At 43.4% G+C, this 17,780-nt stretch overlaps 1 protein-coding gene and 1 pseudogene across 2 annotated transcripts in view; one reads left to right on the top strand and one right to left on the bottom strand.

The window, feature by feature from the left end:
• Positions 1–17,780, bottom strand: part of STXBP3 (syntaxin binding protein 3) — an 80,512-nt gene that overhangs the window by 54,004 nt on the left and 8,728 nt on the right. The window contains exons 2-3 of one of the 2 annotated variants that reach the window (XM_070077962.2): positions 17,086–17,136; positions 819–868 (exon numbers count right to left, since the gene is read on the bottom strand). In XM_070077962.2, coding sequence (XP_069934063.1) covers positions 819–868; positions 17,086–17,136 — 101 coding nt within the window. The remainder of the gene's footprint in view (positions 1–818; positions 869–17,085; positions 17,137–17,780) is intronic. The other variant, XM_070077963.2, reaches the window with a different exon arrangement.
• On the top strand, positions 6,932–14,178 carry LOC108177571 (small nuclear ribonucleoprotein G pseudogene; annotated as a pseudogene).

Genomic DNA, 17,780 nt, shown 5'->3' on the forward strand with positions numbered 1-17,780 from the left:
GTGGAAGGTCCACATGGAGTTCCCAATTCCTGGCTTTTGCCTGGACCAACCCTGGCTGTTGCAGGCATTAAGGGAGTGAATCAGTAGATAGAAGATCCAACCCCATCTCTGCCCCACCATCACTCTTCAAAGCAGAGAGCTACATTCATTTTAAATGTATATTATGTGTGGGGCCAGTGTTGTGGCCTACAGAGCCGGCATCCCATATGGGCACTGATTTGAGTCCCAGCTGCTGTACTTCCAATCCAGCTCTCTATTACGGCCTGGGAAAGCAGTAGAAAATGGCCAAAGTCCTTGGGCACCTGCACCCACATGGGAGACCTGGAAGAAGCTCCTGGCTCCTGGCCTCAGATCAGCTCAGCTCTGGCCATTGCAGTCATTTGGGGAGTGAACCAGCAGATGGAAGATCTTTCTCCCTCTCTCTCGATCTCTCAGCTCTACCTCACTCTGTAACTCTTTCAAATAAATAAAAATAAATCTTAAAAAATGTATATTGCTTAACATCAAATTTTCTTAAAATTATAAACTGCCACTTATAGAATAATTACTATTCCAAGTACTGTTTTAGGCAATTTACATGAATTAATTCAACTTAATATTTACAACTACCATATATGGTATTACCATCCCCATTTTACAGACAAGACACAGAGACAGAGAAAAGGTGAAGTAGATTGCCCAAGGAGCCACAGCTATCACGTGGTGAAGTTAGGATTTGAAGGCAAGCAGTACGCTTGTAGACCCTATATTCATATAAATGCATTGTAAGGGTAATAGTATACTGAAGCCCCCAATATAAGCAATTTTGTAAAGTCTACCTTCCATTCGCCTTCTTTCTTGCAGTCATCAAGCACAGTTGCTTTTATCTCTGTTAATAGGAAAAAAATGAATTATTGATGAATCAAAGTTAATAGTCAGAAATATAACAGACTACCCACTCAAAAGGTCCAAAATGGCTGAGGAGATATCCAATTTGAAATTTTGCTAAACAACATAAGAAGTATGCACACACACACACCTATACCTTAAGCCTTAAATAAAAATTCAATTCTCTTTAATACCTAATCTATATGGTATGGCCCAAGTCCTTGGGCCCCTGCAACCACGTGGGAGACCTGGAAAAAGCTCCTGGCTCCCAGCTTCGGATTGGCGCAGCTCCAACCATTGTAGCCAACTGGAGAGTGAACCATCGGATGGAAGTCCTCTCTTTCTTTCTCTCTCTGCCTCTCCTCTCTATGTAACTCTGAATTTCAAATAAATAAATAGATCTTTAAAAATATATATATATATTTATATAAAAGATTTATTTATTTGAAAGTCAGAGTTACAGAGACAGAGAAAATCTTCCATCTGCTGCTTTACTCCTCAAATGGCTGCAACAGCCAGGAGTGGGACAGACAGAAGTCAGGAACCAGGAGCTTCTTCCAGGTCTCCCATATGGATGGCAGGGGCTCAAGTAATTGGGCCATCTTCCACTGCTTTCCCAGGCCACTAGCAGGAAGTTGGATCAGTAGTAGAGCAGCTGGGACTCAAACTGGTGCCCATATGGGATGCTTTACCCACTACTCCACAACACCGACCTCTAACTGTAATAATTTTTAAACTTTTGAGATAAGCATATGACCAAAAAGGCTATATACTTAAATGGATGAACATATCTAGAAAATGTTCCTGAAAATATTATCTGATTTGTTTTTTTCCTATAGTAATTAAATCTCAAACAAACAATGCAAATTCTGGAAAAAGCTGAATCATCAGGATAGACCTTAAGTAGCAAAATGGGCCTAAAATTCAAAATGGAGCTGAGCTGTTTGCTAACTAAAAGTAACACACATACTGTGTTATGTTCCACGTTCCTGGAAAAATTACTTTGTGGCCTTTGCCTGAGCATGTTCCTGCCTGAACTGCCGAGACAAACAGCCTCTGAAAAGTCCCATTTCGTCATCAGACGTGGCCAATGAATTGTGACCAGCAGTCAGTTTTAAAAGTTAGCCAATCAAGGCTTAGCATTTTCCCAGAAAGCCTGCATCCCTCATTTGCATAGCAGATGTGAATGGGAATCTGGGCTGAAACTTTCTTTTAAAAAACAGTTCTTTCAGGGCCAGTGCTGTGGCAGGTAAAGCTGCCACCTGCAGTACCAGAATCCCATATGGGCACTGGTTTGAGTCCCAGCTGCTCCACTTCCGATCCAGCTCTCTGCTATGGCCTGGGAAAGCAGCAGAAAATGGCCCAAGTCCTTGGGCTCCTGCACCTACATGGAAGACTCAGAGGAATCTCTCGGCTCCTGGCTTTGGATCAGTGCAGCTCCAGCCATTGCAGCCACCAGGGGAGTGAACCAGCAGATGGAAGACTTCTCTCTCTGCCTCTGCCTCTCTGTAACTCTCCCTTCAAATGAATAAATAAATAAATCTTTAAAAAAAAAAAAAAAGGAAATTGTAGGGGTCTGTGTTGTGGGACAGCAGGTTAAGCCGCTGCCTGTGACACTGGCATCCATCTGGGCACTAGTTCAACTCCTGCCAGCTTCTGATCCAGCTCCTTGCAAAGGGCCTGGGAAAAGCAGCAAAATATGTCTCAAGTACTTAGGTACTTAGGCCCCTGCACCCACATAGGAGACCCAGGTGAAGCTCCTGGGTCCTGTCTTTTTTTTTTTGACAGGCAGAGTGGACAGTGAGAGAGAGAGACAGAGAGAAAGGTCTTCCTTTGCCGTTGGTTCACCCTCCAATGGCCGCCACACCGTGCTGATCCGATGGCAGGAGCCAGGTACTTATCCTGGTCTCCCATGGGGTGCAGGGCCCAAGGACTTGGGCCATCCTCCACTGCACTCCCGGGCCACAGCAGAGAGCTGGCCTGGAAGAGGGGCAACCGGGACAGAATCCGGTGCCCTGACCGGGACTAGAACCCGGTGTGCTGGCGCCGCAAAGCGGAGGATTAGCCTAGTGAGCCGCGGCGCCGGCCACAATTTCCTTTTTTTTTTTTTTTTAACTTTTATTTAATGAATATAAATTTCCAAAGTACGACTTATGGATTACAATGGCTTCCCCCCCATCACAATTTCCTTTCAAACCCAAGATTATGCCCACTCAGTCGACAAACTGCTTCCTGAAAGTCTCCCTTTTATTCTAAGTTCTTTTCTAGTGAATTTCTATTGAAAAGATGAAAAGGGGCCAGTGTTTGGCACAGTGGTTAAAATGCCACTTGGGACACCTGCTTCCCATATTGGATTGCCTGGTTTAAGTTCTGAATATATTGTTTCCAATCCAGCTTCCTGCTAATGTGCATTCTGGAAGGCAGTGAATGATGACTCAAGTACTTGTGTCCCTGACACCCACAGGGGAGATGCAGACTGGGTTCCAGGCTCATGGCTTTATCCTGGCCCATCCCTGGCTGTTGAAAGCATTTGGGATTGAACAAGTGAATAGAAAATCTGTTTTGTTTTGTTTTTTTCTCTTTCTCTCTCCTTCTGTGTGTGTGTTTCAATAAAATGAGAAGTAAATAAATATTTTAAACAAGAAAAAGAAAACAAAAACCTCATATGAAGATTCTTAACTAGCTCATTGCTAAACCCATCTGACAATCAAATCTATGAGAGTATTCCAAAAAAATTCATGGGCGATGAAATGAAGAGCTTACTTTTCCATGAACTTTTTGAAATATCCTCATACATAAATATTTTCATCCTGATTTACATTATACTTTTCAACCTGTATCAAAGCATTAGAAAACAAATATTCAGTCTTGATTTATAATCAATATTAGTATTTTCCATGAATGTTTTTCAAAATTAATCTAAATATATATATTTTTTAATTTGACAGGTAGAGTCATAGACAGTAAGAGAGAGAGACAGAAAGGTCTTCCTTCGGTTGGTTCACTCCCCAAATGGCCGCCACGGCCATCGCTGTGCTGATCAGAAGCCAGGAGCCAGGTGCTTCTTCCTGGTATCCCATGCGGGTGCAGGGGCCCAAGCACTTGGGCCATCCTCCACTGCACTCCCGATTCACAGCAGAGAGCTGGACTGGAAGCGGAGCAACCGGTACTAGAACTAGCGCCCATAATGGATGCCAGCGCCACAGGCGGAGGATTAACCAAGTGAGCCACAGCACTGGCCCCAATTTAAATATATTTTAAGAATTTGGTGGCTAACAAAACATTTTCTCCTATGAACTAAATACACAATTTGTAACAAAACCTATTATTTTAAGATTTATTTATTATTTGAAAGGCAGAGTTACAGAGAGGCAGAACCAGAGACAGAGAGAGAAAGGTCTTTCATCTACTGGTTCACTCCCCAAATGGCTACAATGGCTGAAGCTGGGCCAATCTGAAGTCAGGAGCCAGGAGGTTCTTCCAGGTCCCCCATGCAGGTGCAGGGGCCCAAGGACTTGGGTCATCTTCTACTGCTTTCCCAGGCCATAGCAAAGAGCTAGATCAGAAGTGGAGCAGCTGGGACTCAAATCAGTGCCCATATGGGATGCTGGCACTACAGGCAGCGGCTTTACTTGCTATGCCATAGGGCTGGCCCCCCATTCTATTTTATAAGACAATTTTTTTAAGATTTATTTTATTTGAAAGGATTGGCGTCTACGGCCATACCACCCTGAACGCGCCCGATCTCGTCTGATCTTGAAAGGCAGAGTGATAGAGAGGGAGAGATAGAACACAATCTTAACCTGCTGGTTTACTCCCCATGTGGCTGCAACAGCCAGGGCTGGGCAAGGCCAAAGCCAGGAGCCAAGAACTCCATCCTGTTCTCCCACATGGGTGGCAATGGCAATGGCAGTGGCTCAAGCACTTGAGCCTCCTAGGTGCATTAGCAGGGAGCTGGATCGGAAGCACAGCAGCCAGGACTAGAACTGGTGCTCTGATATGGGATTTCATTGTCACAAGCAGCAGTTTGATCCACTGTGCCATGATGTTGGCTCCAAGACAATCTCTTATATTTAATATTTTGCTAATGTTTAATTAATTTTGAAAACTAGTACTATGCAGCAATGCAACAGATAAAATATGAGCCTTCAAAAAGCTCATGGAAAATTTATTAAGAAAAAAACAGTGGCTGGCACTATGGCGTAGCAGGTAAAGCTGCTGCCTGCAGTGCCGGCATCCCATATGGGTGCTGGTTCTAATCCTGGCTGCTCCGCTTCCGATCCAGCTCTCTGCTGTGGCCTGGGAAAGCAGTAGAAGATGGCCCAAGTCCTTGGGCCCCTGCACCCGTGAGGGAAGACCCGGAGGAAGTTCCTGGCTCCTGGCTTCGAATCGACGCAGCTCCGGCCTTTGCAGCCAATTGGGGAGTGAACCAGTGATGAAAGCTCGCTCTCTCCCTCTTTCTCTCTCTCTCTTTCCATCTCTCCATCTCTCCTTCTCTCTCTGTGTAACTCTGTCTTTCAAATAAATAAATAAATGATGAAATAAATAATTTTAAAAAAGGGGAAAAACCATCTAGGACTGACCTTGTGGCTTAGCGGTTAAAATTGTTGTTTGCAATGCCAGTCCCTTTATGTGTACCAGTTTGTGTCCTGGATGTTCCCTGCTAATGGCTTGGGAAAAGCAGTGGAAGATGGCCTAAGTCCTTGGGTACCTGCACTAATGTGGGAAACCTGGAAGAAACTCCTGGCTCCTGGCTCCTGGTTTCTGCCTGGCCCAGCCCTGGCTATTACAGCCATCTGGGGAGTGAACCAGATCTCTCTCTCTCTCGCTCTCTGTCTCTTCCTCTAATTCTTTCAAATAAATAAAATAAATCTTAAAAAAAGAAAAAAATCTATAATTTTCAATTTTTTTGCACCAAAATAAACTTATCTTTTAATTTCATTGTTCGACATACTTTTAGAAGTTCTCTCATATAATTAAAATGCAATATAGTAATGGGGCTGGTGCTATTGAAGGGTTAAAAAGTTAAAAGCCGCTCCCCTCCACCTCCTCTGGTGAACTTTCCTGACCTCGTCAGACTTGCTCTGCATAGCCATTCTCTATAAAGTTAATTAGTCAGTAAATTACCCCCAATGTGAGTGTAACCTTAGTTTCACCTAAGTAAGATAGAAGAAGTCACCGTATATCTCTTTGCCTCCTGGAACCCTGACCCCACCATGTGTCCCTTATCGCCATTCAGCTGCATTCCTAGGTATCACCAAGGCAGTTCCTGCAACCTTGTTATGTTTGTTGTGTGGCCCTCCCTTTTGGCAGTAGGAGGCTTTTTGATACTCCCTGTATAGGCCATATGGTTCTCTGAGGTCTAATCAGGCCCTTACTCGATATCCTGTACTCCCTGTATTCATAAATCAACTAGTTGTAAAATCACATAACTTGTATCAATTGTTTACTCTATACCTCTGTCTGATCTATGCAATGATTGATTTTCTTTGTTTAAACGTGTATAAAAACCCCAACCCAAGACTATTTGGGGCCGCTCGCCTGTACTGGGACGGGGGCCCCGACATGTCGGATCATCATTAAACCTTACCCTTTGTTAATTGCATGAGAGAACGTCTCTTGGAGCGTTTTTGGGGTGGCAAGAGCAATCCAACCCTAACACTATGGCACAGCAGGTAAAGCCTCTGCCTGTGGCACCAGCATCCCATATGGATGCCAGTTGAGTCCCACTCCTCTTCTGATCCAGCTCTCTGCTATGGCCTGGGAAAGCAGCACAAGATGGCCCAAGTGCTTGGGCCCCTGCATCCTTGTGGGAGACCTGGAAGAAGCTCTTGGCTCCTGGCTTCAGATCAGCCCAGCTCTGGCCATTGTGGCCACTTGGGGAGTGAACCAGTGGATGGAAGATCTTTCTCTCTGTCTGTAACTCAACCTAATAAGTAAATAAATCTTTAAAAAAATTATAGTAATAACTCTTCTGTCATTTATTCTTGTTAATGAAATTGTCATATAATCCATTTAAACCTTCCTATTTCATAATTTATATTTAAGCTATTGCTTTTGGAAAATGTATCACCAAATTTTTGGCATCATAGTAGAAAATGACAGCTTTTCTAGCAGATGGTATAACAAGGGTTACTGCGGTATAGAAATATTTGGTCTGTGTCCCCAGTTCCTGATGCAGAGTTCCTAAAACCAAGGTATCTCCTAAGTGACACAGCATCTTTGATATATTAATGAGATTATTCTTGGCTGAGGGGATCCTAGATCGTGTCAGGATGGGGGTTGTTCACAGAAGGACCAAGCCATGATTAGAGGGTTCAACATTTCAACTCCATCCCTGAACCTCGAAAGGGGAAATGGGTTGGAAACTGACCCCATCATTAATGGCCAATGATTTAATCAGTGATGTCTGCATAAAACCCCCTTAAGGAAAGGTTTGAAGAGCCACTCCCATGCTAGGAAGGTGGCACATCCAACTGCATGGAGACAGAAGGGCTTATGCTCAGGACCCTTCTAGACCTCACCCATGTAACTCTTAATCTGCTTGTTCATTTGTCTCCTTTATAACAAACTGGTACAGTAAATAAAGTGTTTTCTAGAGTGTTGCGAGCCATTCTAGTAAATCCCTTTCACCCTGAAAGGGAAGGGAGTTGCAGGAATCCTTCCCTTTTTAGGCAAGCAAGACAGAAGTGTGAGTGACCTGAGACCCAAGACACACTACTGGCATTTGAAGTGAGGGCATCCATGTTAGAATTTAAACAAACTGAAGGCTACCCAGGAGGTATTCAGAGAGCTGGTTAGTGTGAGGAAAAAACCCACAACAGTTCAGGGACTTAAGACTCATCATGAGAATTGTAACCTCAAAGATTTTATTGTGACTGGTAATATCTAAAAATGTAAGTTAAGATGATTATATGTTATTTGCTGGGAGGATTATAATGTTATATGAGAATTATGGTAAAAGTCTTTTGTATTTAACTATACTTTAATCTGAAAGGACTGGTTTCTAATACCCTACAGGCAAAAAATAAAGGATTTTCTCAGGCAGAGCACAGAAACTGAAATATGCTACTTCCGTCTTTAAATGAGCATCGTTCCTTCTACCTCAAACATGCAGAAAGCTGAAGCCATTTTGCTTATTCTTATCAGATTTGTGTTTTTCCTCTAAAGAAAGGAATGTTGAAGGATTTTGTGATGGAGCAGATGGGAGAGTTCCCTAGCCAGAATTCACCTCATTATAGTCTTCAAAATCTTAGAAATGTGCTGTCCTAGACGGCAGAAACTAGCCACGTGTGAAATGAGATGTTCTGCAAGCACAAAGACACGATACACAGACTTGGAAGAGTCAGTGCAAAACAAAGTAAAATGTCTTATGACGTTATTACTCATATAAATGGCAAAACTTCTGATATACTGGATTAAATGGGATATGCTACTGAAATTAATTTCACCTATTTATTTTTGATTTTTTTTAAAGATTTATTTATGTGTTTGAAAGGCAGAGTTTTTTCAAAGAGAGAAAGAGAAAGAGAAAGAGAGAGAGAGAAGAGAGATCTTTCCATCTGCTGATTCATTCTCCAAATGGCCACAATGGCTGGAGCTGGGCTGGTCCAAAGCCAGGAGCTTCTTCCAGGTTTCCCATGTGGGTGCAAGGGCCCAAGGACTTGGGCCATCTTCTGCTGCTTTCTAGGAGCATTAGCAGGGAGCTGGATGGGAAGTGGAACAGCTGGGTTTTGAACCAGTACCCATATGGGATGCTGGCATCACACGCAGCAACTGTTCCTGCTATGCCAGCTCCTATTTTTACTTTTTTTTTTAAACATGGGTACTAGAAATATAACTTAAAACTCTATGTGTAGCTTACATTACATTTCCTTTCTTAAAATCCATTTTATTTATTTGAAAGGCAGAGTGAAAGCAAGAGAGGGAGAGGGAGAGGTAGGATAGGGAGGGAGGGAGGGAGAGAGGGAGAGAGTGAGTGAGTGAGTTAGTTATCTTCCCTCTGCTGGTTCACTCCCCAAATGGCTGCAACAAGCCAGAAGCCCAGAATTGCATCTGAGTCTTCTGCATGGTTGGCAGGGGCCCAGGTACTTGGGGCCCTACTCCACTGCTTTCCCAAGAGCATTAGCAATGAGTTGGATCAAAAGTGGAGCAGCTGGGACTCAAACCAGTGCTCAAACGGAATAGCAGCATTGCAGCCTACAGCTCAACCCATGGCACTGTAGCACGGGCCACTTGCATTTCTGCTGCATACTATTGCCTTAGGAACTGAAGGTACCTACACAGTTTGTTAGTATCATAAATGATAAAAAAACAAAAAAACAAAAAAACAAAAAACTGGTTTTGTGGACAAAGAGATTGGGGCATCCATGAAAAGTGAAAAGTATATGTAGAAAGGAGTCAGAGGAAACCACATTAACTAATATTATAGTACTAAAAAGGGACTTCCTTTAAATACTAATAAAGATTATTTGGCTTGTATTGATTCTCCAGCATCCTAAATATTGATATACCCCAAGGATTAATCCTTTTACCTTCATTCTGCTTATTCCCTTAAAAATGATTTATTTATTTGAAAGGCAGAGTGGTAGGGGGTGGGGTAGGTAAGGACATGGGCTAAAGCCAGGAACTCTATATCCAGATCTTTCACAGGGTGGCAGGGACTCAAATATTTGAGGCATCATCTGCTGCTTCTAAAGTACATTATCAGGGAGCTGGATTGGAAGCAGAGTAGCTGAAGAGTCAAACTGGCATTCCCATATGGGATGGGGCATCCCAAGTGGCAGTTTAACCTTCTGTGCCATAACAGACATCCCTGCCTCTGCTTGTTTTACACTCTTCCTCTGAGACCAGACCCAACATCAAACTTTCATCTTTTGGATCAGTCCTTCAATTTTCAACAGTCTTACAAACCTATCCCTCCAACTTCATTCAATAACACAATACAGGTTTACGCACCTACATGCCTCAAATTGAGATTATAAATTCCCTAAATATGGCCCTATACTTTATATCTATAAGTTTTGCTGTCATTTCTTCAATTATATACTCTTTGATGACTATTTCCTCTTTCCCCTACTTCCAATCATTAGGTGGTATTGATAGTTCTGGTGTCTGCCCATTATTGTCCACTGTCACTGTTATCAGTACTGCCTTAATTCTTATGACCTCTCACAACTACTTAGTACTTTCAAGGCTACTACAATAGACTCCTATCTGGATTTCCAGATTTCTACCTCCAACTCTTTTGCCTTTATAATCAATTTTTCACACTGCTGTCATCTTCCTGAAACACACATTTTGTTTTTATCAACACCCACCTCAAAATTCCTATAGAATTCTTAATTCCATATTCAAAATTCTCCACTGAATGCCTTCTAATAGCTAAACTGATCTTCCATTAGTCCAAAAGCTATACACATGGTCTAGTAATATCAATTATCCCATCTTTGTACATTTTGTTTCTTTGAAGTGCAAAAGGAAATATACTGAAAATTACAACATCAAAGAGGAAGTGAAAACACTGAAAGGAAAAATGAGAGTAGGATCAACAAAGCAGTGCTCAGGTGTATTTTGGAGAACTATCTTAAGTCACAGAAAAATTATTAACAAACTTGATAATAATACAACAGCAACTCATTTGTCTGGAAAAGAGGAAATAATCCGTGAATAACATTATCTTTTTTTAAAAAAAAATGTATTTCTTTGAACAGCAGAGAGAGATAGAAAGCACTTATCCACTGGTTTACTTCCCAAATGCCCTCAATGGTAGGAGCTGGGACAAGCCAAAGCCTGGAGCCAAAAACTCAGCTGAGATCTCCAACATGGGAGGCAGGAACCCAATTTACTTGGGCCATCACCATGGCTTCCCAGGGCATGCATTAACAGGAAACGAGTCAGGAACTGGAGGCTGGTATTGAACTTAGGTACTCATATGTAGGACACTGGTTTTTTTTTTTTTTTTTTTTTTTTTTTTTTTTTGACAAGCAGAGTGGACAGTGAGAGGGAGAGACAGAGAGAAAGGTCTTCCTTTGCCGTTGGTTCACCCTCCAATGGCCGCGGCGGCTGGCGTGCTGCGCTGATCCAATGGCAGGAGCCAGGTGCTTACCCTGGTCTCCCATGGGGTGCAGGGCCCAAGCACTTGGGCCATCCTCCACTGCCTTCCCGGGCCACAGCAGAGAGCTGGCCTGGAAGAGGGGCAACCGGGACAGAATCTGGCGCCCCGACCGGGACTAGAACCTGGTGTTCCAGTGCTGCTAGGTGGAGGATTAGCCTATTGAGCCGCAGCGCCAGCCCGACACTGGTGCTTTAACTGGTATTCTAACTGCTAGGCTAAATGCTTGCCCCATGAATAATAGTTTTTAAGGAAACAAAAAAGTCTAACATTAGCCGGCGCCGCGGCTCACCAGGCTAATCCTCCGCCTAGCGGCGCCGGCACACAGGGTTCTAGTCCCGGTCGGGGCGCCGGATTCTGTCCCGGTTGCCCCTCTTCCAGGCCAGCTCTCTGCTGTGGCCAGGGAGTGCAGTGGAGGATGGCCCAAGTGCTTGGGCCCTGCACCCCATGGGAGACCAGGAAAAGCACCTGGCTCCTGGCTCCTGCCATCGGATCAGCGCACGGCTGCAGCGCGCCGGCCGCGGCGGCCATTGGAGGGTGAACCAACGGCAAAGGAAGACCTTTCTCTCTGTCTCTCTCTCTCACTGTCCACTCTGCCTGTCCAAAAAAAAAAAAGTCTAACATTGTGAAAATCATAATCAAGGAAATAAGAGGGGGGCTGGCACCGTGGTGCAGGTTAATCCTCCACCTGAGGCACTGGCATCCCATATGGGTGCCGTTTCTAGTGCCGGCTGCTCCACTTCCAATCCAGCTCTCTGCTATGGCCTGGGAAAGCAGTAGAAGATGGCCCAAGTTCTTGGGCCCCTACACCCATGTGGGAGACTGGGAAGAAGCGCCTGGCTCTTGGCTTCAGATACGCATGGCTCCAGACATTGCAGCTATTTGGGGAGTGAACCAACAGAAGGAAGACCTCTCTCTCCATCTCACTGTAATTCTACTCTCAAATAAATAAAATCTTTAAAAAAAAAAAAAAAAGGAAATAGAGGGAGAAAAATTGTCAGTACTGAAATATCAAGAAATACAAAAAAAGAACAAAAAGATAGTATCAACAGAGCTCTGGAAAAATGTATCCTATTCTCTTCTATCTCTGTCTCAGCTGAATCCATGGCTTCCATGACCACATATATGCTGTATCCTATTCCTGATGTTTAATTCAGTACCCCCGTCTCCGAGATTTATACCTATATATCTCCAGCTGCTTACTGGACACCTCAACTTGTACTTAAAATTCACTGTGCTTTTAACCCTATCTTTTTCCAACCCTTGCTCCTTCTTTTTATCAATAAATAGCAATACCACTCTTGAGTCTCCTAGATTGGAATCCTAATCAAGGATGACTCTCCTTTAAAAAACCTTTTTGTTTCTACCCCCTAAATCTCCTATTCTCATCCATCTTTTCTGCTTTATCTACTTGGAACTACAGTTCAGCTTTCAATCATGAACACAGTATCCCAATTTATTTCTCAAAAGCGTATTCTGTTGGGGCTGTGGCACAGGGGGTGAAGCTACCATCCCATACGGATCCCAGTTCAAGTTCCGGCTGCTCCACTTCCCTGCTAATGTGCTTGGGAAAGCAGCAGAGGATGGCCTAAGTGCTTGGGTCCCTGCACAGGATGAAGCTCTTGGCTCCTGGCTTCAGGCTGTCCCAGCCCCGGTCATTGTGGCCATCTGGAAAGTCAACCAGCAGATAGAAGATCTCTCCCCCCTCTCTGTAATTCTGATTTTCAAATGAGTAAATAAATCTTTAAAAAAAGCACACCTTGTTCTCGCTAACCTCCATAAGCTGTTTTGTCTTCTTTTTAAATAATCAAGGGCAGGAGCGGCACTGTGGAATAGCAGGTAAAGCCACCGCCTGCAAAGACAGCATCCCATATAGGCACTAGTTTGTATCCAGCTACTCCACTTCTGATCCAGCTCACTGCTAATGGCCTGGGAAAGCAGCGGAGGATAGCACAAGTGCTTGGGCCTCTGCACCTATGTGGGAGACCCAGATGAAGCTCCTGGCTCCCATCTTCGACCTAGCATAGCCGTGGCCATCACGGCCATCTGGGGAGTGGATCAGAGGATGGAAGATCAATCTCTCTAAGTCTGCCTTTCAAATAAATAAGTAAAGACTATACTTTCAAGGAACATTTCTATAGTTCAAATAAATAAGTAAATAAACAAATAAATAATCAGTGGCAGCTGTTGTGGTACAGTGGGTTAAGCCATCACTTGGAAAGCCCACATCTCATACTGGAGGGCCAGTTTGAGTCCTAGCTTCTCAGCTTCCCACCCAGCTTCCTGCTAACGCACCTGGGATGCAATGGACCATAGCCCAAGTACTTGGGTTTCTGCCACTTATGTGGGGTACCAAGATGGAGTTGTTAACTCCTAGCTTCAGCCTGGCCCAGTCCTGAATGTTGCAGGTATTTGGGGAGTGAACCTGGAGATGGACAATCTCTCTTTTCCTCTCTTTTCTCTGTTTCTTCCTGTCACTCTGCCTTTCAAATAAATTTTTTAAAAAATTTCAACAAAAAGGGAGACTACATATATATTATTAGTCACTTACTTTTTTCAGTAAAAAATATATGATGAATATCCTTCATATAAACAAACAAATATAACTCATTCTTTCAAATAGCCACATAATCCTTAGTACAGGTATATCATAATTTACGTAAATATTCTCCTGCATGGCAGAGTATCATCTTGTGTCAAATTTTGCCACCATATATTATAATAAGGATTTATGCATACACACGCACCACTCATTCACCACTTCATTTTTGAAGCAGATTCCCACAGTGACATTGTTGGTATCAAAAGATTGTCTTTTACTAAACATTGCTAGATGCTTTCTCAACAGGTCATAACAGGACTCTCTGAGCACTGGCAGCAGACACCATAAGCAATGCTCACTCTCCTGAGTTGAACAAATTTACGGACAAGAAGTTGTCACTGAAATTAAGTGATGGCAGACATGTTCAAGGAATACTGTGAGGATCTGATCCCTTTATGAATCTTGTGATAGATGAATTGTGGAGATGGCAAATAGTGGACAACAGAAAAATATCGGAATGGCGGTAATATGAGGAAATAGCATCATCATGTTAGAAGCTCTGGAATGAGTATAATAATGACTGTTCAGCAAAGAAATCCATGTCCCTTCTCCAAAGGATCTCTTTACAATACGATGTAAAAGTTGGGTAATGTACATTTTCATATTAAATTTTTTGTTAAACTTTTGTGATAGTCAATAAAAAGTCATAACAATTCATAGTCTCACCAATAAGCTTCCCAACTACTACATGACATCAATCACCCTAATTTTGTTAATCTTATAGGTTGACAAAAGGGTAATTGGTCTTGATTTGAACTTCCCTGAGTCAAAAAGTAAACTAAATGTCCTAATTTGCAGTATCCCAGTTCAGAGCCTTTGCTAATTTTTCTACTGAGTCATCATCTTTTCATTATCAGTTTGAGGGCACACTGTTAAGCTTTTCTGCCATATGTGTGGCCAATATTTTCTTCCAGTCCATAGCTTAGCTCTTTTTTAAAAAAGTTTATTTTTAATTTATTTATTTGAAAAGCAGAGTGACAGAGAGAGAGAGAGAGAGAGAGAGACAAACTGATCTCCATCTGCTGGTTAATTCCTCAAATGCCATGCCAAAACCAGGAGCCTGAAACTCCATCAGGGTCCCCAACATGACTGGCAGGAACCCTACTACTTGAGCCTTCACCTGCCATTCCTCAAGGCGCATTCTAGCAGAAAGCTGTATTGGAAGCAGAGCAGAGACTTGAACTCAGGCACTCTGATATGGGATAAGATGTTCCAAACAGCATCTTAAGAGCTGTGCCAAATGTTTGCTCCTAAAGCTTAGCTGTCGATTTAGTTCATGACATCTTCTATACATAGGAATTTACAACCTTTAGATAATAACATTTTTCTTTCATGGAATCTGAGTTACCAAATAATTTTTTCAAATATAATTCATACAATCCTATATTTTCTCCCCATTTTTTTTCTTTTTTTTAAAGATTTATTTATTTACTTGAAAGTCAGAGTTACACAGAGAGAGGAGAGGCAGAGGGAGAGAGAGAGGTCTTCCATCCGCTGGTTTACTCCCCAAATGGACACAACGGCTGGAGCTGCGCCAATCCGAAACCAGGAGCCAGAAGCTTCTCCTGGGTCTCCCATGCAGGTGCAGGGGCCCAATGACTTGGGCCATCTTCCATTGCTTTCCCAGGCCATGGCAGAGAGCTGGATCGGAAGAGGAGCAGCCGGATTAGAACCGGCACCCATGTGGGATGCCAGCACTTCAGTCCAGGGCATTAACCCACTGCGCCACAGCGCCGGCTCCTTCTCCCCAATTTTTAAAAAGATTTATTTATTTATTTGAGAGGTAGAGTTACAGAGAGAGAGTGGGAGAGACAGAGAGAAAGGTCTTCCATCTGCTGGTTCACACCCCAAAGGGCTGCAACAGCCGGAGCTGGGCAGATGCAAAGCCAGGAGCTTCTTCTAGGTCTCCCACGTGGGTGCAGGGCCCAAGCACTTGGACCATCCTCTACTGCTTTCCTAGGCCACAGTAGGGAGCTGGATTGGAAGAGGAGCAGCCAGGACACAAAGAGGCACCCATATGGGATGCCAGAACTGCAGGCGGCGGCTTAAACTTCTATGCCATAGTTTCGTCTCCCCCCATCCCCATTTTATTATTTTACTTTTTTACAGTTTAGAGCCTTAATTTATATGGAATTTATTTTTAATTTGTAGAAGATGGACTAAGGACATATCTAAGTAACAAAAAAGAAGCAAAAAAAATATAAGAAAGCAGTTATCAGAGTAAAAAGCCTTAAGACAGAAATAATGAGTAAAATGTCAGTAAGCGGGGGTGGGGGGGTATTGTGTCATAGTGTGTAAAGCCACCATCTGTGATGCTGGCATCCCATATAGGTGCTGTTTTGAGTCCTAACTGCTCCACTTCCTATCTAGCTCCCTGTTAATGGCCTAGGAAAAAACAGCAGAAGATGGCCCAAGTCTTCAGGACCTTGCCAATCAATGAAAGACCTGGATGGCTTCCAGCTCCTGGCTTTGACCTGTTCGAGCCCTAGCTGTTGCAGTCATATGGGGAGTGAACCAGTGGATGGAAGCTCTCTCTCTCCCTCAAATAAATGAATAAGTCTTTTGTAAAAGTCAGTAAGCAATTAAAATCTAATATTAAATATTTATGTTCTGGGGCAAGTGTTTGACTTAGCAGTTAAACTATCATTCGGGATGCTTATAACTCAGATCAGAATGCCTGTTCAAATTCCCACTCTGCTCCTGATTCCAGATTCCTGTTAATGTGCACCCTGGGAGATAGCAGGTGATGGCTCAAATAGCTGGGTCCCTGCTACCCATATGGGAAACTTGGACTGAATTCCCAGTTCCTGGTTTCGGCTTGGTTCAGCACTGGCTGTTGCAGGTATTTGGAGAGAGAACCAACATTGTATGAAAACAGCACATACAAAAACTGAGAACTACTAAAAGCAAACTGAAACATGCACAAAAACAAATATTAAAGCAATTATTTCTAGGTAAAAATTTAGTAGATTCTGAATTCGTTCTTAACAAAATGCTTTACAATAAAGGATCTTTTGTAGAGGTAAAAGGCCACCATTATGAAATTATCTGATGATGATATAAAATTATCTGTGGGTGGGGTTTGGACTAGGGTCACGCAGTGCTTTAAAACTTTGCATATCTTGATCAGGGTGCTAAGTTACAGTAAAACATTCATCCAGCTGTACCCTTAGCATTAGTACACTTTACACTGCCATTACACTGAATTAAATCTTGGAGTCACTTCTGTTCAAAATAAGAACAAGAAAATAGCTTCCTTTTGGCATTGCTTAATACTTGAATGAAAAAACGCTGGTGACTGCTATTGGAGAAGGAGAGGGAAAACCTTCAGGACCAGCACTGTGGCACAGTGGGTTAAAGCCCTGGACTGAAGCGCCAGCATCCCATATGGCCGCAGGTTTGAGACCCGGCTGCTCCTCTTCCGATCCAGCTCTCTGCTGTGGCCTGGGAAAGCAGTAGAAGATGGCCCAAGTCCTTGGACCCCTGCACCCGCATGCAAGACCTGGAAGAGGCTCCTGGCTTCGATCGGCGCAGCTCTCGCTGTTGTGGCCAACTGGGGAGTAAACAAAAGGAGGGATTACCTTTCTCTGTGTCTCTGCCTCTCCTCTCTCTGTGTAACTCTGACTTTCAAATAAGTAAATATCTTAAAAAAAAAAAAAAAAAAGAAAGAAAGAAAGAAAAGAAAACTTTTTTTTTGACAGGCAGAGTTAGACAGTGAGAGAGAGAGAGACAGAGAGAAAGGTCTTCCTTTCGTTGGTTCACTCCCCAAATGGCTGCTGCAGCCAGCGCACTGTGCTGATCTGAAACCAGGAGCCAGCTGCTTCCTCCTGGTCTCCCATGCGGGTGCAGGGCCCAAGCACTTGGGCCATCCTCCATTGCCCTCCCGGGCCACAGCAGAGAGCTGGCCCGGAAAAGGAGCAACTGGGACAGAATCCGGTGCTCCAACAGGGACGAGAACCCGGAGTACCAGTGCCCCAGGCAGAGGATTAGCCTAGTGAGCCGTGGTGCTGGCTAAGAAAACCTTCTTTAACAGTGCCCCACTACCTAGGGAATGTCTAAATGATTCAGCATAACATTCAGGACCCTTCATAATCTGGCCTCTTTGGTCTATGTCCTCTTGAGTGAGCACAAGAAATTTGTTGTAAACATAGCAGACTCAGTCACCTTGAAGGTGTGGCTCAGATTTCCTTCTGCTGG

This window comes from Oryctolagus cuniculus, chromosome 7 (assembly GCF_051225735.1).
Source record: "Oryctolagus cuniculus isolate XC-2025 breed Fujian yellow rabbit chromosome 7, ASM5122573v1, whole genome shotgun sequence".
Taxonomy (NCBI): Eukaryota; Metazoa; Chordata; class Mammalia; order Lagomorpha; family Leporidae; genus Oryctolagus; species Oryctolagus cuniculus.